The 27,509-nt window shown below is 45.5% G+C and overlaps 1 protein-coding gene across 1 annotated transcript; it reads left to right on the forward strand.

Annotated features, from left to right (window-relative positions):
• The first annotated feature begins 419 nt into the window (after nucleotides 1-419).
• On the forward strand, nucleotides 420-27,509 carry GCNT4 (glucosaminyl (N-acetyl) transferase 4). The gene is made up of 2 exons (XM_004270858.3): nucleotides 420-569; nucleotides 23,116-27,509. The coding sequence occupies exon 2, from the start codon at nucleotides 23,117-23,119 to the stop codon at nucleotides 24,482-24,484; it is 1,368 nt and encodes a 455-aa protein (XP_004270906.1). The 5' UTR covers nucleotides 420-569; nucleotide 23,116; the 3' UTR covers nucleotides 24,485-27,509.

A 27,509-nucleotide genomic window follows, 5' to 3' on the forward strand; every position in this document is an offset into this window, starting at 1 on the left:
TCCAGGCTGCGTGGGACACTATCCTGGTCTTACCAATGAGAGCGAGGCGATTCCTGCAGGACCGGAGCCTCGCAGAGGGAAAAGCAAGGAGTCGCAGATGTGTTTGGTTTGTCACCGCCCCCTGAGCATCTCTGGGCAAGTCACTTAGCTCTCCAGACCTCGACTTTCTTGCTGTTTAATGTGGGGAGGGAACCGAACCTGGCTGACGCTCAGGGCAGCGGCAGAGAGCGGAACGCGCCGCCTGGGAACTTTGTCTCGAGCGCGAAGCCTAGACCCCCGAGTGCAGGGGCGGGAGCTCCCTCTGCGGGAGCGCGGCGGAGGCGCTCCTCCTTCCCCTCCACGTCACGGGGGCCGCTCGGCGCTCTCCAGTCCCCGGCCGAGGGAGAGCAACTGTCTAGCAGGGCGAGCCGCCGAGGTGGCGGCGGAGGACCAGGAGGAGGAGGAGGCGGGAGCCAGTCGCCGCCGCCGCCGCCGCGGGACCCGGAGTCCGCAGCGCAGCTCGCGGCCCCGCCGCAGCGGCTCCTGCACCCGCGGGGACCCCGCGCTCGGGGCTCCCCCCGCTCCCTTTCGTAAGTCCACTTGGCCACGCAGTCCAGCAAGGAGCGCGCGGGGCCGGGGTGCGGGGCTCCTGGCCCAGCCGCGGATGGCCGGGACGCCCGGACCCCTCCTCGCGACTTTCACTTTCCAGCGGGGGAAGACTTGGGCGCCGCGTCCCTCGCGAGGTGGGGGAGGGGGGAGGGAGGGAAGGACGGAGGGAGGCTGCCCGGGGCAGCCGCAGCGGGTTAGCGGGCTGAGCCTTGGCCTGGCTGCACGCCCTCTTTGACTTCGGGGCCCCGCCGGCGGCCGGACGCTGTAAAGTTGTCCGAGGTCCGCGGGCTGCCGGGCGATCAGCGCGTGTCAGCGTGAGGGTGTCCTGGGAGACGGAGCCACGGCGCCCGCATCCCGGGCTCTCGAGGCAGGGCCGGCGGGGAGGCCGGGAGCAGCGGGGCGAGGCCGGGAGCCCCGGGGCGCGTCCGCACCAGGGTTTTCCTGGGACTCTCCCCGAGCGGTGAGAACGCGGCTCCCGGACGCGCCCTTTCCGGGGTCAGGGGTCCCGCTGTCTCGGTCTCCTGGCCACTTGGAGCCGCCCAGGTGAGGGGCGCAGAGGGGCGGGCTCCGCGAGGAACGTGCCGAGCCGGAATCGCGACGCCTGCTTCTCCGCAGCCCTGCACCCGCGGGGCCGGGCCACGCTGCCTGTGGGCGGCGGAGGCGAGTGTGCGGGAGCCGGACGCGTGGCGCGGGAACGGGTTGCTGGCGTGGCTTCTCCTTTAGGGCCAGGTGGGAGTGGGGTGTCTCTTAATAGTTTGGGGATCAGAAGCTGCGGAGCAGTCCCCCCGGCCGCGCCTTACGCTGGGACGAGCTTCTGCGCTTTTTAAGGTCAAGTTTTCGTGCCGCAGAGCTGGCCCGGATCGTCCCCCTGTGAGGTGGCGGCACCTCTTCCATCGAGCTGGGAGCCTCCGAGGATCCGAGCTATGAGGTCTGGGCTCTCGAGTCAGTTTACCATCTTAACTTAGGCTAGAAGTGCTAGTGGGTGGGTATTGTTTTGTAAATTTCAGAGCTTTCCTGCCTGGGGGAGGTTTTCCTTGTTTTAGCCGGGAACCGTTTATTTCCCTCTCTGGGTAAGGGAGAGTGGCCTTAGCCCTTAGGCACTTGTCTTTTCCTCTTCTCTTCCTTTAAACTGAAAAGCAGCAAACCAGAAGATTAAGGGAGTTGGGGATGATATTAAATTAAGTGTCCATGTGATTTGGTAGACAGGAGTCACCCCTTCTGATCTTCCAGAAGCATGCCCTTATTATTAAACCACCTATCAGTCTAAGACAATCTAGAACCTAGCTGTCCGTTTTGATAGCTTTTGTTGGTGGTGTCTTGAGGAAGTAAAATCTTTAAAAGTAAGTGGGTTGTTGCAGAGAGCAGTTCCTCTGCTGCACTTTCTAAGAATCAATTGTCTGTGAGAAATGACCGATTAAGATGCTATTGAATCATATCTTATATCTTACTTGTATTTGCAGAGAATCTATAGCCATAGAATCAGGTTGTGTGGCACTGAGTGAAAGGAGAGTTTCTTTGGGGGAGGGGGGTTGGTGAGAAGTGTTCCTTTGAGAAGCAGATTTACTAAATACTGCAATGTCTGCCCAGAGGGGTATAGGAGTGAATGGCGGAGTTGGGCAATAAGTCAAGTTGGCACTTGATGGCATCACATTAAGTACCCTTGGGATAGGCAGGCAGTAAATAGTTATCATCCTGACTTTGAATGAGCTCGGTCATGGGAGGGGGGGGGCAGGTGGAGACTGTACGTGGCAGTGCCCAGTATCTGCTCCCTTGAGAATGACTGACAGCAGAGCCACCACTGTTGGGAGTATGACTTGGTGACCTGGGCCTTTGTAGGTTTGAATGCAGGAAGAAAGCAATAAGACAGATTGTATGATGTGAGGTTGAAAAGCCAATCCGTCAATCCAAATTTAGTGAGCACTTACTGTGTGCCAGGCCCATACTAGGGTGCAGTGGGAGCACAGAGGTAGCTCACTGGTCTGGGGGGAGGCAGGAAGCCTTCTTGGGGAGATTTAAAGTGGACCCGAAGGATGAGTAGGAGCTGCATAAACTAAGCAGGCGGAGGCGAAAGGGCAAGTATTCTCACCCCAGGAAAGAGGGCACCCCAAGACCAGAGGAGGGCAGAGCAGGGAGAGTCCAAGGAAAGGAGAGGTCCAGTGTGACCTGAGGGGAGAATGGCGCCAGGCGAGGTCAGCAGATGCCAGGGCTGTTTGATGCCAAGCCTTGGGGCCATTTTGTGGGCTTGATTCTCAAGACGGTTTCACACCTGAAAGTATCCTGATGAGTTTTAGATTCAAAACAAAACTGCAGGTGCTGTGTGGAGAATGGATTTGAGGAGCCCCTGAAGTAGACACGGCTAGTTTGGGTGGGGCGTATGAGGGGCCTGGAGGTCTAGCTGGGGCAGTGGCAGTGAGGATGACACAAGTGGGTAGATTCAGGATAGACTCTGGAGTGACTTGACTAGTTTACTGTAAGGTATGAGAGGGCAGGGGGACTCCCTCTAAGTTTGGACTTCCAGCACTTGGGTAGGTGGGTGCTGCCATTCACAAAGGAATGTGGAGGAGGTGCAGCTTGGGGGAGGAAAGACACATTTGCTTTTGTTGAGCCTGAGCTGCTTTTGAGGCTCCTGAGTGAACATACTTAATAAGTGGCTGGAGAAAGCAGACCCTCCAAAGAAGCTGCGGGTCATCTGTATTGGGGTGTTATTTTAAGGCTGGGGTAAATTGGGGGGGTGACCTGGAAAAGAGCCCCTATTTTATGGGGAGAAGTGGGAGGAAAACCAGGGCAGTGGTGCTGAGTCTCAGCCCAAACCGTAGTGGGAGTGAGCACCTCACGTGATGCCAGTGTGTGTGTGCTGGGGGGCTGAGGACTAACAGTGGCCACGGCACTTAACTCCCTGGAAGCAACTCCTCCAGTGAGAAGTGGGATGGAGGGATGGCTTTTTGAAGATGAGAGAGCCTCATGCATATTTATATGTGAATGGATGGAGCAAGTTAGGAGGAGAGGTGGAACACACAGGATATCTCTGGACCCACCCTTCCACTCGTGGAGTAGTAGGTAAAAACCGAGTATGATTGCGCTGCCATTCTGATATCAAACTCATGTAACATAAACCATCACCATCTACTGAAACCATATTTTGAAGCCCATATGACGGTGAAATTTGAAGTTTTACTTTGTAGATCATGAAAATTTAATGATTAGGAGAAACATAGATGGAAATCATGAAACAGAGCTGCAGTGTAGCTAAGAGTGGCCCCTGGAGTGTGACTGCCGAGGGCCCCTGGCTCTGGCCCTGCCACTCCCTAGCTTATGACCTTGTGCAAGTTTCCTGTCCTTTTTCTGCCTTGGTTTCCTAGTCTCTGAAATGGCACCACATTTAAGGGGTACACGTTCTATGGTACCTTCCTGTGGGTGGTTGTGAGGATTGCCTGTGTGCACGATGTATGCACAAGGTAGGCATGTGTGCATCGTGTGTGCACAACATGTGTGTGTGCATCATTATGTATAGTGTGTGCCTGTGTGCATTGTACCTGGCACATAATGATGCTCAGTAAGCCTTAGTGCTGGTGGTTTTATGATGATGATGTCATTTCCATCATTTCCAGATGCAGAATCTGAGACTCAGAATTTTGAAAACCTGTCCAAGGCCTTAGAGCCAAATAGTGGCAAAGTTAAGGCCAGGATCTCGTTTGCCTGACTCACAGACAGGGTCACCTCCCACTTAGCATGTCAACAAGTGTCAGGTGCTGGATGCTGCATAACATTAACTGTAGTGAAAGGATCCAGTCACTGCTTGTCAGAGTACAAGAAGCGAAACAGATAATATCAATGTCAAGGCTTACAGAGTTTTCCCAAGCAATTTAGAGATGTATGTTTTATATTAATTTGCATTGCTTTGCATGTCATTTTATATGCATTTCCATATGCTGGTAATTTTCCTAGTGGGATCTAAAGGCTGAAGCTTCACGTATATAAGATCAAATTAAATTAATCAGGAATTGAATGTAGCTGCTTCAAAATCTAATGGGCCCCTGGGCACAGTGTGCTCAGGTGGGCTTTGGGGGAAAGGATTGGGTCGATATTTACTATTTTAGAAGATGTGGGAAATCAGATACCATTTGATAAAAGCAGGTCACATCTTAATATGTAATGAAGCTTGGTTTGCTGAACACAATAGAAAAATACAGGAAAAGTGGAAGAAGACCAGAGGGAAACTACCTATTATATAAAATGCCAGAAACGGAAGCAGAAGCAGAAGTCTGCTTTACGAAGCTGAACTAATAAGAAACACTAAGGGTCAGAAAGTAAAGGTGGAACTTCTGCTAAACAATATGAAATTTTAAAAAGAGCATAATCTTAAATACGAATGTGTGGTGTTTTAGAACCAATAAATTCTCCCTAATTTGGACTTACTGGGAAATAAGCCATTGTATCTTAGTAAAATCTTAGAAATATATATATATTACAAAACAAAAACAATGATTTTGTTACTTAGAACAGTGATTCTCAAAGTGTGGTCCCTGGACCAGCTGCATGTCACCTGGGAACTTGTTAGAAATGCAAATTCTGCGACCATCAGACCTGCTGAAACAGAACCTCTGGGGATGGGGCCCAGCAGCCCACGATTTAATATTTGGAGCCAGCTTTCATTCCTGTTGAGTTTTCACTTCTTTCGTCTTAAACTTCTATTTCCATCCTGTGGTCACTCGCTTCTCACTGTGCTGCTTACCTTCTGTGAGACAGTATCCTAGTAGAGGGTTGTACCCAGACACAGACCCATCCGGTCCTCTGTCCCACAGTCTACGCTGATGGAAGATGCTCTCTAAGATCCCTTTAGGCTCTCACGTTCTGCAACTCTGTGGTTCTCACGCTGTCCGGGACCACACTGGTTTGGTTTCTGGTTTGGTTTTTCTGCCTTTTAAAAATCTTTTGGGGCTTCCCTGGTGGCACAGTGGATGAGAGTCCGCCTGCCGATTCAGGGAACACGGGTTCGTGCCCCAGTCCGGGAAGATCCCACATGCCGCAGAGTGGCTGGGCCCGTGAGCCATGGCCGCTGAGCCTGCGCGTCCGGAGCCTGTGCTCCGCAACGGGAGAGGCCACAACAGTGAGAGGCCCGCGTACCGCAAAAAAAAAAAAAATCTTTTGGCAGTCTCATACCAAACGAACTGGGACTCCTCCCAAGCAGGGTCAGCCAGGACACTGGACTGTTCTCTCCAGATGCTCCTGTTAAATCACATTTCTCCATCTGGTGTGATGCAGTTAATTTCTTGGACCTAAGTGTTAGCCTTTGTATTTATCTCTGTTAAATTTCGTCTTACTAGATCCAAGTCTGTCCAGATCTATTTGAGTCCAATTTCTGTCCTTTTTCACGTAAACCTTTGAGTCCTCTGCCAATGTGTCTGCTGATGTCCTGGCCTGAGGAATTTAATAATATGAGCTTCTTTGTCCGAGGCCTTCGTCACAGTTAATGAGGCTTAAAAGCTTGGCATCTTTTGCAGACCTTGTGCGGCTAAAATCAGAAGAATAATTATCATCAGTCCCATCGTTGTTTGCATTTAAATTACTGCTGTTCTGATGTGCCCCTCGCACGGTTTCCCCGTGTGGCGCCGTGTTCTCTAACTCCATCCTCAGTGCCCCTCACAGAACAACCTCCGTAGCGTGTCGGCAGGAGCAGTTGGACTGTGACGATTGCTTCTCTCTGTTATGTTTAATACCATCAGCTTGGGGTTTTTTTCGTAGGTGACACAGAGGTAAGTTTCATCTTATTTATGGTCAGATTAAGGTGAATTCAGAAATTTCCAAATAATAGGAAGCAAAAATTGTGCCTTGTCGTTCCTCTCTGCCTCACAGCCCGTCCCACCCAGGCTCTAGAACTCAAGAATTTTGTGCTCAAGTCCATATTTCACCAAGAGATTCGGGTTATTTAATGTTTTTTTTAATGTAAAATTGTGCTCATACATGATTCTTAAAGGAGTACACTTAGATAATATAATCACACCAAAAAAAAGTTTAAAAAGTCAAAAAGCAAAACAATTTTATGGCAAGAATGCTTTTGAGCCATGATTGCTAGGGCATGAAAAAGTGCCTGGAATCCTGCACTTTTCCATCATTCATGATCCTTATCCAATCCTACCCAAGCCCTCTCCCTCCTCCCTCACCCTGGTTTGAAAGACCAGGGTTAAACCAAACTGCAAAAAATCCCAATAAAATCCAAGCCGGGCTTCCCTGGTGGCGCAGTGGTTGAGAGTCCGCCTGCCGATGTGGGGGACACGGGTTCGTGCCCCAGTGCGGGAGGATCCCACGTGCCACGGAGCGGCTGGGCCCGTGAGCCATGGCTGCTGGGCCTGCACGTCCGGAGCCTGTGCTCCGCAATGGGAGAGGCCACAACAGTGAGAGGCCCGTGTACCACAAAAAAAAAAAAAAAGTCCAAGCCTACTTTTCTCCTCCAGCATGCTACCAAACCGCTTTTGATGTGACATTCTCCCTTACCATGACAAGCAAAAACAAAAAAGTGCCGGGTGATAAGGGCACTTATTTTTGTAATTTATAAAATTTGTAATTTCTAGTAAATCTCCATGAACACCCTGTACTTCTGACTCTTTGATTGCTTTTCCTTCTCCCCCACCCCCTCTGTTTTTCTAATCTAGTTCAGGGGAGAATAGACGAGGTTGTCCCTTTGAAGGAGGGCTTCCTGGCTATGCTCAGACTCAGACAGTCGGCCTATCTGCTCTTGGATAGGTTGGACTTGTTTCCAAAGGCTCTGCAAAGCTTGGTATTTCTCCTGGTCATCTACCAGACGGCAGCAGAGGGCGAGCATGTGCCCCCAGGATCAGGAAGAACAAGGCCTAGCATAGCTCCTGTGCTTGCCAAGGTTGCTTTTCTCTTCCTTCTTCTCTGCATCACTGTGGCGTAGCTGGACTATTTGCACTGTGGCAGCCTTTCCCCACCTGCCCACATTCCGCCTGGGGGCAACAAGGGGGTCTCTCTCTGCCAGCCATCATCTTTTCCGGGTTCTCCCTTACTTCAGCCTTTATAGCCACCACCCTGCCCTACTCTCAGGCAGGTGGAGACAGAAAGATGTGGTATCAGATGGGTCGGGAGAGAGAAGCGGAGTGACACACAAGGTAGGCACCTTAATTAAGTTGCGAAGGCTAGATCGTGGGACAATACTACTAGGGGGAAATGGAGATTGTGGAGCTGGTGGAACGGATGTGGAGCCAGAGGAGAGATGCTCAGGAAGGAGGAACATGAAAGGAATACGACGGCAAGAGAATCCCTAAAGAATAGAAACTTTTCCAAATGCTAACTAGTGACTTACCGTTTTGGGGAAATTATCTCTAGATGATAAAATTCAAACTGAACTGTGCACTTAAAAATGGTTAAAATTTTAACCATGGATCCATCCATGTCCATCTACCTCTCCGTCCATCCAACCACCCATCTTTCCATCTATCCAACCACTCACTCACCCATCATCTCTCTAACATTTATGGAACGGCTTTTCGAGGATAGGCTAAGGAACAGAGACTTTTTAACACTACTGATTTGGTTTAAATGGTTAAAATGGTAAATTTCATATTATGTATATTTTACCACCATAAAATAATGGAATATTTTTATGATCATCAACTAATTCCTAATATGGAACAACAAAAGAAAAGTTATTTTTATAACAAAGAAGTGAACGGGGTAACACTTTGAAAGTATAGATTATAGAGAGAAGACAGCAATGACACGAGACTTCAAAAGATGTTTAAAACCATGCTACTAAAAATGTGTCGCCTGAATCCTCATATAAGGCAGGGACTTTCAAAGGCTTTTAGTCCTGCCCACTCCCTGTTGCCCCTATGATTCTCTCTTTAAAAGACAACAACTTTATTTTGGAAAAATGTCAAACCTATGGAAAAGTTGTAAGAATATTACAGTGAGCACCTGTCTGATTCCCTCTTGACCATGAGAATGTGGAAGGTTTTCATGTGGCCTCTGCATCATCCTGCCCGATGGAGACCCCCTGCCTCTGCCTCTGGAGGTGGTCTCTGGATGCAGGCGTGGGGCTGGCACGTGGCAGACAAAGCGCAGTCCATGTTTGCAGAGTAGCCCCTGGTCTGTGTTATCCTGTGCTCCTCCCTGGCTGTTGCCTGTTTAAATGCTCTTGACCCCTTACCATCAATGCACCCCAAGTGCCCGCTGGCTTTTCCTGCCGAAATATACCCAGAGCATGAGCTGAGTTAGTCGTCACCGCATCCGTGTGAGTGAGCGCCTCTGGCCCTCTTTCACAGATGAGGCGGCAGAGGGCTAACTAGATTAGTGACAGCTTGTTAGTATAGCCAGAACTTAATTCAGAAACCTTGGCCTTAAATTCCAAACCATTATGCTGTACACAAAGGTAAAGCAGGAGGGTGAGATGGAGGGAGCCGAGGGGGTGGCAGGAAGGAGAGGAGGGAAGAACTACGCCACACAGTTCACCCTACAAGGTAGTGATATCTTTCTCTTGATGTATAACAAGTTTGTAACCAAGCAAGTTCCCAAGAAGGCAGCCAACCTGCAAGGTGACCTTCAGAGATTATATGGGGCTCCTGGCCAAAACCAAGAGGAGGTGTGCCGTAAGCTGAGTGGTGCTTACCTGAGGCCTGGTTAGCAGGCTGCTCTGTTCATGCCAATGTCAGAGTTAAATTGGTAACTCTTGGAGTTTGCTTTTCTTCAGAGGTTTATCTAAAGCCACCATCTGCCTCTAAATCCAGACAGATGAGAATTTCAGCATCATGTGAGACACATTTGCACTTGACAATATACAGGATTATACTATTGTTCAAGTAGACACTTTAACCTGGTTTAAGCTTTATTTTGCGTGTGTGTGTGTGTGTGTGTGTGTGTGTGTGTGAGAGAGAGAGAGAGAGAGAGAGAGAGAAGCATTGCCATCTTCATATTGTCATCTTTCAAAGTCCATGTTTACAAAATTGCTTACACATATAAAGGCTTCTTCTCACGTAATAAGAATGCAGAGTGGGGCTTCCCTGGTGGCGCAGTGGTTGAGAGTCCACCTGCCGATGCAGGGGACACGGGTTCGTGCCCCGGTCCGGGAAGATCCCACATGCCGCGGAGCGGCTAGGCCCATAAGCCATGGCCGCTGAGCCAGCACGTCCGGAGCCTGTGCTCCGCAACGGGAGAGGCCACAACAGTGAGAGGCCCACGTACCGCAAAAAAAAAAAAAAAAAGAATGCAGAGTGGGCATTTGCTGCCGGTGGTTCAGTGCTTTGAGGATTTGGGGGCTGAGGTTGCTAATATTCTCCTGGTCTGTTCTTCATGGTCCCAAGGTGGCTGCTACAATGTGAGCCATCATGTTGGAGTTCCAGGCAGAAAAGTGGATGAAGGGAAGAAAAAATGGCACACTTTCCACCGTGAATCAGGTTTTTTGTTTTTTGTTTTTTTGCGGTACGCGGGCCTCTCACTGTTGTGGCCTCTCCCGTTGTGGAGCACAGGCTCCGGACGCGCAGGCTCAGCGGCCATGGCTCACAGGCCCAGCCGCTCCGCGGCATGTGGGATCTTCCCAGACCGGGGCACGAACCCGTGTCCCCTGCATCAGCAGGCGGATTCTCAACCATTGCGCCACCAGGGAAGCCCGAATCACGTTCTTTTGAAGAACTTTCCTAGATACCCCACATTGTATTTCGTTGACTTCTCCTCTACAATGGAGGCTGGGGAGAAAGGCTTTTAGAGGGGTATATTACTGCCACCAGCAATAAAGAGATTCTCTTAGTAAAGAAGATAGGGAGGATGGATGTTCGGAGGCATTTGCCATCTCTACTAGAGCCATACATACAATCCTTACCTACTAGATCTGTTTCTGAATTTCATCCCACTGAACTCTGTCTATTCTGGCCACACTGTTTCAATGATTGTAACATTATAATACATTTGGAGACCTGAAGAGTCTTTTACTTTTGTATTCTGTACAGTTGGCATATAAATTTGCTGAGATGTTTAGTTTTAACTAAATAATTTTTAAAATTTTTTATTATATTAGCCGAAAATAAAACCTACATGTTGAGACCTGTTATCTTAATTAAAACCATTACTAGAGGGACTTCCCTGGTGGCATAGTGGTTGAGAATCCACCTGCCAATGCAGGGGACACAGGTTCGTGCCCTGGGCCGGGAAGATCCCACATGCTGCAGAGCAACTAAGCCCGTGTGCCACAACTACTGAGCCTGCACTCCAGAGCCACAACTTCTGAGCCCGTGTGCTGCAACTACTGAAGCCCGCACGCCTAGAGCCCGTGCTCCAAAGCCCACACACGGCAACGAAGAGTAGCCCCCGCTCACAGCAACTAGAGAAGTGTGCAGCAATAAAGACCCAATACAGCCAAAAATAAAATAAATAAATTTATTTTAAAAAAAGAAAAAAACCATTACTAGAGAATATAACAAAAAAGAAACAGATTCACAGATATAAAGAACAGACTGTGGATTACCAGTGGAGAGAGGGAAGGGGGAGAAGCAAGATATGGGTAGAGGATTAAGAGGTACAAACTGCTATGTATAAAATAAATAAGTTAACATGGATATATAGTACAATACAGAGAATATAGCCAATATTTTATAATAACTATAAATGGAGTATAACCTTTAAAAATTGTGAATCACTATGTTATACACCTGAAACTTATGTTGGAAATCAACAATGCCTCAATAAAAATACGAATAATAATAAAAACCATTACTAGAACGTCTCCTTGTAGGAGATGCCAGCTGGTTTTACACAAAACCTCTGCTTTTGAAATCCCTATTTTGGCAGAACCTTTAACTTAAGTTCCTGGGTCTTAACTTTATTGTGTCTCTGTGCACACAAACTCTTGGGACAATACCTCCATTTTAAACCAAGCAATACAGATCTTGACTCAATGGTAACATCATGACAGGGATGCCAGTCTAGAATTTTTTAGTGGAAGGGCAGAAGCATATTGAAATCTCCGGCTCAGCTCCCCACCACAGTGGCAGAACACAGAAGGTAAACAAAGGAGCCTTTCTGATGATTTAAAACTGAGTGTATCTAATCCATTCATGGAGCGTGTGGCCTGGCTTTAAGCCATTTTTGCTGTTTGTACCCTTGATTCACCTCTGTGGGTCCCTGTGCTCCCTCTGATGTAGTTACAGCATTGGAAATTCTACTTTAAATGCAGGTGTAGAAGTCAGTTACTGTGTCTCTTCAGTTGCTGCATAACCTTTGAGGAATTAATTTCGGCAGTGTAAAACAGAGAGTTAGCCATATAATACCAAAGAAGTGCTTCCAGAAATTTCTGGGGTGGGGTGAGATGGGGTGAAATCATATCATGTAGACCTTGGGCAGAGGAAGTTCTTTTTTCTTTATAGTGCACTAAACATGTGATTGTTTTTTTAAAGGAGTTAAATGTTTTTCAATGCAGTTTTTCCTCTTTATAGAAAAAGAAGCCAAAATAAAGCCACACTTTTAAGTTAGAACATAAAACATAAACTATATATTGGTTCTGTATTGGGCTAGCTAAGTGTGGAAGGCAGAGAAGAGAACTGGAGAAAGGAATGTCACCTCTCTGTTTATAAAGCTTGGAAGATAACGATTGAATACATCAACGAGCACCTTTTTTGTAACCTTTTATATCTACAAAGAAGGAAACTGATTTAAGCTGTCGCCATCAGAGCTGAAATTTGAGGGCATAGGTATTTTTGAACCAACCTCACCGCTCCCCCACCAGCATTTTTGTTTTTGTTTTTATGGAAAAACAATGTTTTGCAACATAATGAGGGTCATAAATTGTTACAAAATAAAAAACTTTTCATTCAGTAGGATCATTTCTGGTCCTTTTGACTTCCTACTAAAGACTTCTTAGCCATATAGTTTGCCCAGCATGATACACAATCAGCTTTTGAGGTTTGCCCTGTGGACCAGATGCAACAAAGCCCAGAATCGTTGGCTGTCTCCTAACTGGTGTGAGTATAAAAAGCTGGCTGAATTTGGCACTTTTTTTCTCTACTGCTGCAAGCCCAGATTTGCGATGACCTTGAGGGACCACCGTGGGTAAATACATCCTAATGTGGGTTGCTCGTTTTCCACGTGACTTTAAATGACCCTGTAAATCTCCCCCAAACCAGAGAGGCTCCAGCCAAGTTACTATTTGGAAGAATTATAATCTAAAGAGGTGGTTGATAGATTGATATTACCGTCCAGGATTTTTATTCAGACCTCTGTTCTCAAATCTTGCAGGTTAGATAGACCTTCGTTTAAGGAAAGCGGTGACCATAGTCTTTGTACTTGTAAACAGAAGCCTGCTGCCTGTAGAGGAAGCTATCAGTTGTGACATGGTCCACAGGGACCTCAACCAGAGCCCCTTTGGAAGAGGGGCATCTTATTTCTCTGAGTGAGACAGTTTTAACTGGACAAACGATCTGAGAAACTGAGCCGTTGGAGGCCCTGTTTGAGGGTATGTTTTGTGTACTCGCATCGCTGCAGATTCCTCAGGACCACTTTCTTACATGGTCCCTGGGGATGGCTTTGCCTGACAGGGATGCTAGAACAAGTCATTGCAGTTTTGTACTTTCTAGAGAATTGCCCCCGAAGATAATGAACTCAGGGGAAAAGTTTACAGCTTCTGCAATGCATAAAGTTACAGAAACAGTGTAGCTGGTTGTAAATGCACAGAACTAGTTCCATTTGCTCTTCTTGGATGTCTTTTTTTTTTTTAATTTTATTTATTTATTTTTGGCTGTGTTGGGTCTTCGTTTCTATGCGAGGGCTTTTTCCAGTTGCGGCAAGTGGGGGCCACTCCTCATCGCGGTGTGCGGGCCTCTCACTATCGCGGCCTCTCTTGTTGCGGAGCACAGGCTCCAGACGCGCAAGCTCAGTAATTATGGCTCATGGGGCTAGTTGCTCCACGGTATGTGGGATCTTCCCAGACCAGGGCTCGAACCCGTGTCCCCTGCATTGGCAGGCAGACTCTCAACCACTGCGCCACCAGGGAAGCCCTTGGGTGTCTTTTAAAGGAATTCTTTGGCTCTCGATCTTTCAAAAAATATTGAGCAGACTGGGGAAAAAATTCTAAAGTTTAACTAGAGTAACCATCTTCCTACCTTTCAAAATCGAAGATAGGTGTATGTACATCTTCGGGAACAATATACTTCAGGCTTTAACAAAAAAGAATGTTGTCAGGAAGTGAAAAACATAATAATTAGAATGTCAGAATGAAGAGAATAATGAATGTACTATTTTAGAAATATAATGAATGCACTATTTAGAAAACTGGGGAAAAGTCAATATGTTGGTTTCCTAAAAAATCATTCATCTTGTAAAGGTCCTAGTACCTGACTTCTGCATACCACAGTTTTCCTTCCATAGCTATTTCACATGCATTGTATCATAAGACTTTCATAACAGCATTGTGGGATAGCAAAACTATTATCCCCTTCAACATTTGGGGAAATAAAGACTTACCCAACATTCAATGACTTGCCAGGGACACTTGAGGCATTTTTGGTGGCGGAGCCCACATAGAACCTGGGTCTTCTGATTTTGTTCTGCTGAGCAACCACCCTGTGCCAGGTAGGTATGTACATGGGGCAGGGGGTAGAGCGTAAATGAGGCCCGTCCCAGAGATCGAAATAAACAAGTAAACAAAGTAACTGCTGCTGTGATGAGTGCTGAGAAGAAAACAAAGAGTGTGACAGTGAGGAAAGAGATTCGAGAAGGGTGATCAGAGACGATCAGAGGAAAGGATATTTCTCCTATGACTTGAGGGATATGGAAGGGCCAGTCAGGCCAGGATTCAGGGAAAAATGATCTCAACATGAGAAGAGCAAGTGCAAAGGTCCTGAGGCAGGAAAGAGACTGTGGTGTTCTAGGAACTTGTAGAAAGGCTGGTATTGCTTAGAGCTTAATGAGCAAGAAAAAAGCAGAATAACATGAAGTTGGAGAGATTTCAGTGCAAACTGTGGAAGCAGACCCTCACCCTCTCACCTCAAGCCCCCGGGCTCCAGCACTACTAGGACTGTTATTGCGTTTGAAGCAGAAAGTCGGGGGGGATCCAAAATAAGAGGATACGATAACTTACTTTATTTATGATGCTGGGTATTTTAATTTTTTTGTTTTTAAAGAAAAAAAGCCCTTTTTTTTTTTCTCGGCCATGTATGAAGTGTTAGTGTTACTGTCAACCCCCTGAGAAACTAGCCAATAAACATTGTGCAGAACCTCCACGCAAGGATGTCAAAAAAAAAAAAAAAGATGAAGTTGGAGAGGAAGGCAGGGGCAGGAACAGGCTGGGCCTCTGTCCGTGGAAAGGATTTCTGATTTTACTGTAAGTGCAATGAAACCCAAGTGAAGGTGGTCTAAGTGTAAGGAGTGGGGTAGGGAGGGGGAGTGATGTGATTGTTGGGTTTAAAAGATCCTTTTGGCTACAGTACAGAGAGTGGGTTAGAGCAGCAGTCCCCAACCGTTTTGGCACCAGGGACTGGTTTCGTGGAAGACAATTTTTCCATGGACCAGGGTGGTGGGGTGGGGGAAGGCTCAGGCAGTAATGCGAGCGACGGGGAGCGGCAGATGAAGCTTCACTCGCTGTCCCGTCGCCCACCTCCTGCTGTGCGGCCCGTGGACTGGGGCGGGGGGTTGGGGACCCCTGGGTTAGAGGGAAGCAAGGGAGGCTAGTGAGGAAGTTACTTTATATACAGGCAAGAGTTGATGCTGGCTTGGGTTACAGTGGAAAGGGATGGGTGGATTCCCCCTACATTTTGGATGCAGAACCAACAGGGTTTTTCTACTGCCAAGAGATTGGAATGGCAACCTCGCATTATGGTTAATAGCGTAGGCTCTGAAATCGGGCCACAGTTGAAAATCCTGGCTCCTCCACATACTAGCTACTAATCCTCTGTGACTCAGTTTCCTAATCTGAAAAATGGAGACAGTGATAGTACCTCCCTCACAGGTTTATTGAATGGAATTCATAAGATAATGTAAATGGTACTGGCGCTCAGCATAGACCATTAGAGAGCAACAGGTCTGTGTCCTCTGACGCTGGCAGCATGAAGATTTTTGTTGACTTTGGCCAGAACAGCCTCAGCTGAGGGGGCAGTGGAGCCAAGCTGGACTGAGTACAACCTGAGCGGGCCTGGGTAGGGGGAGTAGAGGTCCCCTTCTCTCCACTCCCTTAAGGGGGAGCAGCTGGATATACAAACATGTATGTAATGGGGGAACGTGTTCCCGGCATCCCAAGAGTGAAACAGGGTCTAATGATGGGTAGGTCTCTGCTTCCTCATTTAGAGAAGGAGGAATTTGGACTCAGTCACCATTGAAGTTCTTGTCAGCTTTAGGATTTTCCTTCTAAGCTTCTTCAAGAATTATGGGATAATTAATTCAGCTTTGGTGGGGAAGGCCCAGAAAAGTCAATTCTATTATTTCAATTGTTTTTCTCCTATAGAAAATTATGTTGACCTCAGAAATCATTTACTTTCTAACAGTTCACAGACCCAGTTTAGAAGAGGACTCATTCACAGTATATTGTGAAATGAAAGAAACAGCTAAGACAGTGCCTAAGGAGTGAGCCTTCTTGTTAAAAAGCAAGCCGGGGGTGGGGGAGAGAAATTGGGAGACTGGGATTGACATATACACACTACTATATAAAATAGATAACTAATAAGAACCTACTGTATAGCACAGGGAACTCTACTCAATACTCTATGGGAATAGAATCTAAAAAAGAGTGGATATATGTATATGTATAACTGATTCACTTTGCCGTACACCTGAAACTAACACAATATTGTTAATCAGCTATATTCCAATAAAAATTAATTTAAAAAAGAAACCTAAAAAAATTTTTTTAATTTAAAAAAAAATTTTGTTTTTACCAAAGAAAAAAAAAAGGAAGGCAAAACAGGCATGTTTATTTATAACAGTCTGGACGGACATACTGCCACCGAATGCTATGGCCAGGTGGCAGATTACTGGTGAGCTTTGTTTTCTTTTTTAGACTATTTTGACTTCCTGATTTAAGAAAATAAAGAAGAAAGTTTACTTTTACAAACAGAGAATGGAAAACCTTTTTTTTTCCTTTTTGAAACTATAACCTCTTATTATTTGAGGACGTTCGTCCTCAATTTATATTGTATGGTATTAATGACCCAGTGACACCATTCTTACTGTTTAGCTGCACACAGTCCGATAATTATTTGCCTTTTGCAATCTTCCCTCTAGAACAATGAAGATGTAAGGTCCTCAGAGCAAGAAACCTGCCTTTCTGCTCCTTTGCTGACTTCAGGTGCTATGGGGGCATTGAGGAAGTGCATCTCAGCTGAGTCATCCTCCCACGAATGGTCTTACTCCAAAACTTGCCTTGGGTTTGGTGATGAGCATGTCACCAAGGGGAGAATCAATGGCTTTATTGAAATCAGAGAGGTGCAGTAGGAGGACCTTGGCTTATTCAACTAGATGAGGATTTTTTTTTTTTTGAGTGAGTGAGCTCATCTCTATATTAGTGTTCTTAAGTGATTCCTCTTTGTAAGACTTCAGAAAGAAACAAAATTCTGACATTTCCAAATCAATAAACTCTTCAAAGCCTGTTTTTTACACTGACATACAATGACACAAACTTTAAGAATTTACAGGTGGCCCATAGAGGAAATATTCACCACGTAGAGAGAGGTTGCACCCAGGCAGTGTTCTAAAGCAATTAGTAATTCTCAGCCCAATCTGTGTCACTGGTCACAACAAGAACAAGTGAATCAGTGAATAGTCAGTGACAGGATACAAGCATAACTGATGGCAGAATTTCTTAGGAGGAGCTCGCTTTCTTTTCCTTTAGTGGATTCCACTGGCTGGGAGATTGACTGATCTCCTTCACCGGCATGTGGATTGGCGCCAGCCTCTGATTGCAGGAACAGAACGTGTTCATCAGCCAGCATTCCTCCAGGCTGATTCTCTGTCTAGATAAGCCCTTAAACTGGGTGGAAGTTCTGAGGACTTCAAACGTGGTTTGATGTTCACTTCTGTTCCAACTTTAGGACAGCTAGATAAGACACAGTAATGAGAAATTTTAATCAAGGACTAAAACTTGTGGAAAATAAGGAGTATTTTTAGATTTCTATTCCAAGAGACAGCATTGCCTAGAGGGTTCATCCTTGGAGAAAGACTCTCTGGGTTCAAGTTCCAACTAAAGCACTTTCTAGTTCTGTATAACCTTGGGCAATTTCTTTATCTCCATGTGCCTCAGTTTCCTGTCTTGTAAAAGAGGGAGGCAGTACCTACCTCATTGGTCTGTGGAGGGAACTGAGTTATTACATACGGAGTACCTAGAACAATGCCCCGAGTAACAACTCTTTATTGAGTGATTCTACATTAAGAATAATGATATTACTAAATTAATAACGAGCATTACATGGACGCATTCAAGCATTGGTTCTAAAGTATTAAAGTCATACCTGCATTAACCAGGCAGTCAAGATCTGGACTGTGCCAACGCGCTTTGCATGCATTACCTCACTTAACTTCAAAGGTCCTTTGAGGTCGTTACTATTATTAACGTCTTTTTACTGATGGGGACACAGAGACGGGGAGAGGTTGAGGGGCTTGTCCAGGGTCCAGTGCAGGGGCCTCCCGCAAGCTGAAGCCCGGCTGTGCCGCCAGGACCACGTGTGGCTGCCTCTTCTCCAGCTCAGCCCAGAGCAAGGTCTTATTTGCTCCCAGCCGCCTTATCCTTCCTTCTGCCCTTTCCACCTCCTCCTTTGGTCAGAAAAGTGAAGGTCATTTCCTTCACATTGCCTAAAATTGTTTAGTGGATTCTTTTCTTAAAAACAAACAAAACAAAACAAACACCAGCACGTCCTGTGTACTACACTGGAAAAACCCCAAGATTTGGAGTCAGGCAAGCTGGGTGCCGGGAAAGAAAAGACCTGTAATGTGCCCTGAAGACCCCTGCGGGCAACTCCTTTCACCCAGGCTCCAGAGCCCTCACAGCCCCAGCGGGGGCACTTCTAATCCCCAAGTTGAGACCAGAAAACGAGTCTTAGTTTGTCGGTCTTAAAGCCACTGCTTCTCCAGGGATCCATGTCCGGGTCTGGGGCATCCTGAAGCCCTTACACTACTTTCTCTTCTCCTCCCGGTGCCCCACCCCCTCCACACACACATACACACCTGTGTGAGCGCCTGGGAAGACGTGCAGGTGTGCAGGGAGGGAGCAGGACGGGCGCGGGGGCGGGGGGCAGAGGCCACCTCATCTGCAACATGCACGGTGGGCCCCGCAGTCTTGGTGCCTAAGCTAAACCACGTGCACAACCCTTCCTCCAGTTCGTTGGTGATTTACCATTCGCCCTCTTGCCCTGGGTTAGGAGTCACGTACCTCAGTGACAGCCGTGGGTTTTCAATTGCTGGCGAATTGCTGACGAACGGGAGTTCGTTGAAAAGCTGCTAATGGCTGTGGCTATTTAGCCCTGAACGCAATTATAGCCACTTAGCTGGGGTGTACCTCGGTGCGCCTGCTGTTTCCTTTAAGACTGTAAACAATGCCTGGGAGGGTAGAGGAAAAGAAGATGGTTTGGGGAAAATGCTGCCTTCCACATCCCTGTTGGGGTTTTATTGAATTATCCAAATAGACCTCATCTGATGTAGCGATCAACCCTTGCTGCCATTTCCTTCTCGATTCTGCGCCCATGTGGTGATAACTCCCTAAGCAGGTCAGCTTCCTCATCTGCCTGGGTGGGTGGGAGGGAAATACCCCTTCTGCCAGGGGTGGGGCATTATTCGTAATGTAAGACTACCTCGTGGCAGCAGAACGCCTGCCTGCTCTCTGCCCATGAGCTTTTAAGGGGGAAAGAGTGGGTGGGGTGTTTGTAGAAGGTGACCTCGCTGCCCTGGTTTCGGCTTTAGAAAAGATGTGGCCGCGTCATTGCCAGTCTTAGCCCAGCCAGCTCCAGTCAGACCTGGGTCACGCCTCTGGAAATCATCCCCATCCCTCCACCCCTGGCCCCTGGTAGAAGAGTACCCCAAGTAACAACTTTTTTTTTTTTTTATAAGATTTTTTCGATGTGGACCTTTTTTAAAATCTTTATTGAATTTGTTACAATATTGCTTCTGTTTTATGCTGTGGCTTTTTGGCCGTGAGGAATGTGGGGTCTTAGCTTCCCGACCAGGGATCCTAGGGATTGAACCCGCACCCCCTGTATTGGAAGGCGAAGTCTTAACCACTGGACCACCAGGGGAGTTCCGACAACTCTTTATTGAGTGACTCTGCATTAATAATAATGATATTATTAAATTAACAAAGAACATTACATAGAAGCATGCAGGCATTCATTCTACAACATTGTATGTATGTCAACATCGTCTGTGCTGGGAGGGGCTGTGGGTATCATGCAGAGGTTGTGTCCTGAGAAAAGCTAAGGTTGAGAACTGTGATCTCTAACCTCCTGCACCCGTGCTTCCCTGCCCATCCTGAGAAGGCTTGGAGCACACACTTCCCGACTCCAGCTAGCGCGTCGACAGTCTGAGTTGAGCCAGGAGGCCATGGCTGCCTGCCCAGAGAGGGAGGGTCGCAGGGCACCGGGGAAGGAGAGGCGGCAGGCACGCTGTAAGGAGTCCTGGGGGAGCTAGCTCTGGGCCCTGTGTCTGAGCTTCGCCAGCCAGGGACAAGAATTAATTCTAAAGGAAGAAAGAGGAGGGAATTGGGACAGCCCAGAGGCCTTGCTTTCTGACTTTCTTCCCACGCCAGACATCTTTAAGCGGGAGAGCTCGTCTGTCTCCGGGACAGCCTTTAACATCAGGGGAAACAAGCAGCCCTCCCTATTCTGCCCTGTCCTAAGTCCAAGTGAAGCCCCTTCACCTACTCACCATGCCAGAATTGCCTTTGACTGAAAGCATTCCTTTCCCCAAGTTAGAAGGAACAAGGGGTGGAGGTGCAAGCCTTTTGCCGAGAATGAGCTTTTATCAAATCCTGAAAGGGGCCCAGTCTGGGGAGATGTCATCAGGTTATCCGTAGGCACTGAAACCTTTGCCCTTTTATGTAAGTGTGATGCTGCTCAGCAAAGATGTTGTCTGGACCTGGTAATGGAGAAGGAGAAGAAGGGATGAATTTGAGGCGTACTTGTGAGATGATCCTGTGGGTGTACAGGAAATGGAAGAGTCGGGTGGCTTTCGAGTTTCGAGCTTGGGTCATTGAGTGGATAAACTGAGACAGAAAACACAGGAGAGGTGAAGGTGTCCTGTTTGGCCATGGACTCATTGATGTTGAGTGCCCGTGGGCTATCTAGTGGAGATGTCTATCAAGCAATTGGATGTTCACGTCAGAAGCTTGGGCAAGACGTAGGTCCTGAAGATAAAGGTGTTGGCAATGTATATACATGGAAGGTATACATGGAAATCCCGAAAGCAAGGAAGAGTGTTTGTGAGAAGAGCAGTAAGCTAAGAATAGGACCCCGGAGAAACCCACAGAGGAGAGACTGAGGTGTGGTGGGGAGGACCCAGATTCTACGGAACAGTTCAGCGTTGATAAATAAGGTATGGGTCTTTAAAGGAGGGTAATTCAAGTGAGGGTGAATGAGAGTATGGCATTCCTAGGAGAGCTTTTGCAATCAATCTGTATAAAAGAAAACTACAAAAGTAAATCAGGTTCAAATGCCTTGCTACCTCTTCTAAGGAAATTGGGTACAATGATTATGTCCTCGTTTAAGATTTATTGAGATGTGTAAGGAAATTGTATGTGGGCTCCTCAGACCTCCCCAGTTCTCAGTAACTGAACCTCCTGGAAGCAGGCCTAGGAGCTTGGTCAGCCCTCCTGTCCTCGAGCCTCTGGGTAATACTCCCTGGATTTCCCCATTTCCTGCTGCTCCCCAAATAAGCACATGTAATGCCCTTCTGTTGGGTAGCCCATTTTTATCTGTTAAAGTAATATAATCATTTTCAACATTCTAATAGTCCAAAAGGCTATTCAGTGATAAGTAAATCCCCCTCCTCTCCAGGCTCCAGATCCTTAGTCCTTCTGGAAGTATTGGCCTGTGGGCCAGATCCAGCCAGCTGCCTGTTTTTGTAAATAAAGTTTTATTGGAGCCCAGCCACACCCAGCCATTTACACACAGTCTATGGCTGCTTTCCCACTACAGCAGCAGAGGTGAGTAGTTGTTTACAGAAAGAAAAAGTTTGGCAACGTGTGCTCTTTGTGTCTAGGCTTCTGGGTGTATATAGTCTTTTTGGACACATATGTGAGCTCGCTCTACACTTTGTTATTTCCGTTTCACAGTCTACAGTGGGGACTGTTCCACAGGGATATGTGCAGATTCTTCTCAGGCTTTTTCACACGGTGTGGGTGTAATTAATCAATGCCCCGTAGGGCATTTTAGTGCTTTTCAGTCTTTAGCCTTAACTTCAGGGAAGCTTCTCATTACACACCTTCTTTGCGCACACATGAGCTCTTCTGGATGGGTTCGTAAAACTGACAGATTCTGCCAAACTGGCCCCTGGCCCCCACCTTCTCTCAGTGCATCAGGTTCTTTTCATCTTAAGGGCTAAATTTCTAATCCCTGTGAGGAAATGGGGCCTAACAAAATAAATAAGTGAAATGTGCAAGTTTACCAAATTTGTATAATCTATATAAAATTTTAGTGTCTAATATTTACTATAGCTCCTTTGGGGGTCTGCCCACTGCTCTTATTTCTGAAGGTGGGTGTCTTAGTCCGCGCAGGCAGCTATGATAAGATACCACAGACTGGGAGGCGTATCAACAACAGAAATGTATTTCTCACCGTTCTAGTGGCTGGGAAATCCAAGATCAAGGCTCCAGCAGATTCTGTGCCTGACGAAAGCTTGCTTCCCAGTTCATAGACAACACGCTTCGCACCGTGTCCTCACATGGTGGAAGGGGCAAGGGAGCTTCCTGGGGTCTCTTTTGGAAGGGCACCAATCCTATTTATGCGGACTTCACCCTCATGACCTAAAAATTTCCCCAAAAGCCCCACCTCCGAATACAATCACATTGGCAATTAAGTTTCAACTTAAAATTTGGGGCGGGGGATGCAAACATTCAGTTTATAGCAGTGATTTACTGGGCTTTCCCCATTTGACATCAGATCTAGATCTAATCAGGATCTGAAGGTAGAATCATGGATATTCCTTTTGGCCTCAGGTGGGTCATTTGCATTTCTGATGACCTCTTGACAACATCCAATTCTCTAGGCCTCTGCCCAAACCAGAGCAATCCCTCCCCAAATATGCTAAGCACAAATACAGTCAATTAAGATACTTAGTACCTATATTTTAGGAGTTAACATTATTTTTCATTCTATTTGGTAACCAACATCTCTCAAAATTAGGTATAGTTAACACAGACTACAACAAAATACAACCATTGTGCATATTTCCATTTCCTTGTTTCTGGATTCTTTTAAGGACAAGAATCTTGTTTTAATCATCTTTGGGCCCAGCATTCTGCCTGGTGTGTGGTAGGCACCCAGTGGATGTTGGTTGAACTGAACTAATTTTCTCTTCATATTTCAACGGAATTATTCCTTTGTTCTCTTACAGAATGAAGACATTCAAATGTTGTTTTAAATACCACCTAAAGCAGAAAGTTTTCATCCTGTTTCTAACCCTATGGCTGTTCTCCTTGTTGAAGCTTCTAAATGTGAAACGCCTCCTCTTCCCTGAAAGAGGCATTTACTTGGTTGAGTACTCGCTAAGTACCTCGCCTTTTGTAAAGAACAGATATACCCACGTTAAGAATGAAATCGGGTATGAGATTAACTGTTCAGGTGTCTATGAACAGGAGCCTTTGGAAATCGGCAAGAGTCTGGAAATAAGAAGAAGAACCATCATCGACTTGGATGATGATGATGTTGTGGCAATGACCAGTGATTGTGACATTTATCAGGCCCTGCGGAGCTACCACGAAAAGCTTGTTTCAAGGGAGGAGAAAAGCTTCCCAATAGCCTATTCTTTGGTTGTTCACAAAGATGCAATTATGGTTGAAAGGCTAATCCATGCTATATACAACCAGCACAATATTTACTGCATCCATTATGACCGTAAATCATCTGATACCTTCAAAGCTGCCATGAACAATTTAGCTAAGTGCTTCTCTAATATTTTCATTGCTTCCAAATTAGAGATTGTGCAATATGCACACATTTCCAGACTCCAGGCTGATTTAAATTGCTTGTCAGACCTTCTGAAGTCTTCAGTTCAGTGGAAATATGTAATCAACCTGTGTGGGCAGGATTTTCCTTTGAAATCAAACTTTGAATTAGTGTCAGAGTTGAAGAAACTCAATGGATCAAATATGTTAGAGACAGTGAAACCCCCTAACACTAAGATGGAAAGATTCACTTATCACCATGAACTCAGACAGGTGCCTTATGAATATGTGAAACTACCAGTGAGGACAAACGTCTCCAAGGAAGCCCCCCCTCATGACATCGAGATATTTGTTGGCAGTGCTTATTTTGTTGTAAGTCGAGCATTTGTTAAATATGTTCTCAACAGCTCCCTCGTTAAAGACTTTTTTGCCTGGTCTAAAGATACATACTCGCCCGATGAGCACTTTTGGGCTACCTTAATTCGGGTACCAGGAATCCCCGGGGAGATTCCTAGGACAGCCCAGGATGTGTCTGACCTACAGAGTAAGACCCGCCTGGTCAAATGGAACTATCTAGAAGGCCTTTTCTATCCCAGTTGTACTGGCTCTCACCTCCGAAGTGTGTGTATCTATGGAGCAGCAGAACTAAGGTGGCTTATGAAAGACGGACATTGGTTTGCTAATAAATTTGATTCTAAGGTGGACCCTGTCTTGATTCAATGCTTGGCGGAAAAGCTTGAAGAACAGCAGAGAGAGTGGATCACTTTATCTTCAGAAAAGTTATTTATGGCTAAAACAGCCACAACCACATTAGGGTAAAGTCATGATGGAAATAAGGTTAATATGGAATTGCATGCTATACCATGGCCAGTACCATTTGCGTTTAACCTTCTCATAGTCTGAAAGGTGTCTACCGTTCCACACACAAGGGAAAGTGACCTGGCCTTTAGTGACAATTAGTCTGTGGTTGGTTGGGTGTTTTTATGTATGTTTTTGCTTGTAATCTCACTGAGCTAAATGGGAGATTTTCAACAGTCAGTAATCTGATATCTATTGAGTTCCTGCTATATGCCAGGCACTTTTTTTAGAAACATGTAGGAATTGCATCCAAGTTGTGATGAGTTATACAGTGCCCTCAAGGAGCTGTGGCTTACCCCAATCACACAGCAACCTTAATATCTTAAGTTGTCCACATAACAGGGTCCCACTGAAGAAGCTGTGGAGTGTGCGGTAATTATATAACCATAATAACCACCAGTTTCAGAGCAGTGTTGACGTACAGTGACCAACATTCCACTTGCCTCTTAATTCAGCTCCCTAGACTTTTCTTAACCATTAGAATATTAGAAGGAGAGACTCTACTACCTCAGAAGAACTAAAAGAATTGTCCAATTTCCTGCTTGCCAAAAGCATAACTTACCTTATGGTACCTCACTTATTCAATTCAGGGTTGGGTGACTCTGTTGGGGGGGCATTTCTAGTGTATGGATGTTAGGGAGGGGGTGAAGTTAAGTCGGAGGATTGGGACGGGTGGTGCCTGAGGAGGAACAAAGGGATTTGGGTGACTTTTCCATCACGTTACGCAATGGTGTCATGAATGACCTCCTTTGTAATTCAGCTGTTTCTTTAATACATTTACTGATTAAAGTTAAAAACTGATTAACAGTTCAAAGTGTCACTCTCCAGAACATTGAACCTAAGTCTTTCTGTTCATAGATTATCATTATATGTAAGTTTTTTTTACAATGGAATAGTATAATTTTGTTTTGTGGAACTGTCAAGCTAAGAATCACTAAATTTTCTTGAAAAGGTTGTGTGAAATATGACAGCTTACTAAATTAACTATTAGTCATTAAAATAATGTACTTACTTCTCCGGCAACTGTCAAGTGGAGTCCAAACGTAAACTTATAAAAGCTCTAAGTTCGTTGCAGTCTTCTCAGCTTCAATCCAAGAGAGAAAAAACTAATTTTCCTAAGGACATAGCAAGAATAATCACTAATGATATTTTATGAAAACTACACCTTAGAAAACTACCAAAATCAGTCAAAATATACATATATTTTCATGTAACTATTGTGCTGGAGGTGAAATGGGACAGGAGTGGGGTCCTCAGAACAGGCTATAATATTTTTATGTCTCCTGGGAAATAATGGAACTCATGTAAGAAATTCTCCATGATCTTATGTTTCAACGTCAGCCTCAATAACTACGTAAAGATGTAGTAATCAAGACCGGTATGAGACTGTTGGAAGACAAGTGTTTAAATGTTTTCAAATGTCTGTGTTCTACATGTGAAATGCCTTTTGCTTGTTTTAAAGTTTATGATACAATCTGCCAAGTGGCACCATTTCTCTGTCCCTTTCTTTTTCTCCTGAACTTGTTTGTTTTCCCTTTTTTTCCCCTACCCCTTTCAAATTACCAGTTTGTCCATGTGTGTGACCGTGACAATCTAATCACTATCATCTCCAGGAGCCTCAGTTTTCTTGGTCTATAAAGTGAACAGTTGGATGTATCCTTGGCTTCCTCACACATTTCTGTGTGAGAATCAATTGAAATAATATATAAAGTGGTTTGAAAATGAGGACAAACTATTGAAATATCAGCGAGCAGTCTTACTATGAGGCAAACATAGGTCTAACCCCATTGTGACACTTAACCATTTACCTTTTCTAAAAAACCTTCGAAATACAAAAAGAAGCCACAATTGCAGGGGCAACTTTTGTAACAGAATCCAGGTACTAAGAAACCCCTGTCACCACATCTGGGGCTCCTTTTAAACGAATAAGATTAGCCAATTGGTCCAGTGGCTTAGATCAGGAGTAGGGGTAGAAATACTTTTCCTACTATCCAGGCTTAAATACACAAAGCCCTGTCGAAATCTTGTTTTCTATGCCTTTGGTCGTCAGAATAAATGAAAATGATGAAACATAAATATCGACCTCCTGGTCTGGTGTCTTGCCTCCTGGTGAGAAATGATTCTATCCCTTGTTTATTGGGAAATTTTCCAGTGGTTAATCACTTTAATGCCATATTCAAATGAAACATGGCACCAGGAAGAGGCAGCAGTGCCTTCTCCACAGGGACGTATTTCTCAGGATTCAATTCCTGACATTCCAGGGAGCTTGTGAGATCATTCTCTCTTGCCTTGGAAATCCTGCAGATTCCCTGCATGTCTTCAAACCTCCATCAAACCTGATTCTTCCCTAAAGCAATTTGGGATGATTCTCTCTAGTCTGGAGAATGTTCTGCAGTCTGTGTTTTATAATTATTCTTTGCATAGTATTTATTGAATCTAGATTATCACTTGGCAATGAGACCAGGACCTCGGAGTTTGTAAATTATATTAGATAATAGTGAAAGAGCTACCCAAATGTATCTACATTATGTGAATAATCTACTGTAATAATATTTAAAGACCAGTGTTGCTGCTATTTTTAATGTTTTGGTTATTTTAAGTGAAATATATGTAATGTTTTAAACTTAGGGAATTAAATTTGAAGATTTTTCTTGCCTTCCAGAATGTGAATATTATACATAAATATATATATATATAGACATATTGCAGAGAAAACAAAATGACAATCTTTTTTGAGAATGTAAAGTGAATGTACTCCATTTATGCTATAACTGTTGTTGTTGATGATGGAATGAGTTTTGATTTTTGTTGACATTTGTATCAACTGGTCTCTAAATCTCCTAATTTTTTTTTGTTTTTTGTTTGTTTGTTTGAAAGACTTATTTCTCATTGTATGAGTTTTAAGTAGATTGGTTTTGCATTTTTGTATTATGCTGCTACTAGATGTTAACTCTCCAGTACTGTCCAATAAAATGTGCTCCCAAAA

This window comes from Orcinus orca, chromosome 3 (assembly GCF_937001465.1).
Source record: "Orcinus orca chromosome 3, mOrcOrc1.1, whole genome shotgun sequence".
NCBI classification, from domain to species: domain Eukaryota; kingdom Metazoa; phylum Chordata; class Mammalia; order Artiodactyla; family Delphinidae; genus Orcinus; species Orcinus orca.

Excerpts from the sequence above, each read along its gene's own strand:
- GCNT4 (XM_004270858.3), top strand. The coding sequence starts at position 23,117 with ATGAAGACATTCAAATGTTGTTTTAAATACCACCTAAAGCAGAAAGTT.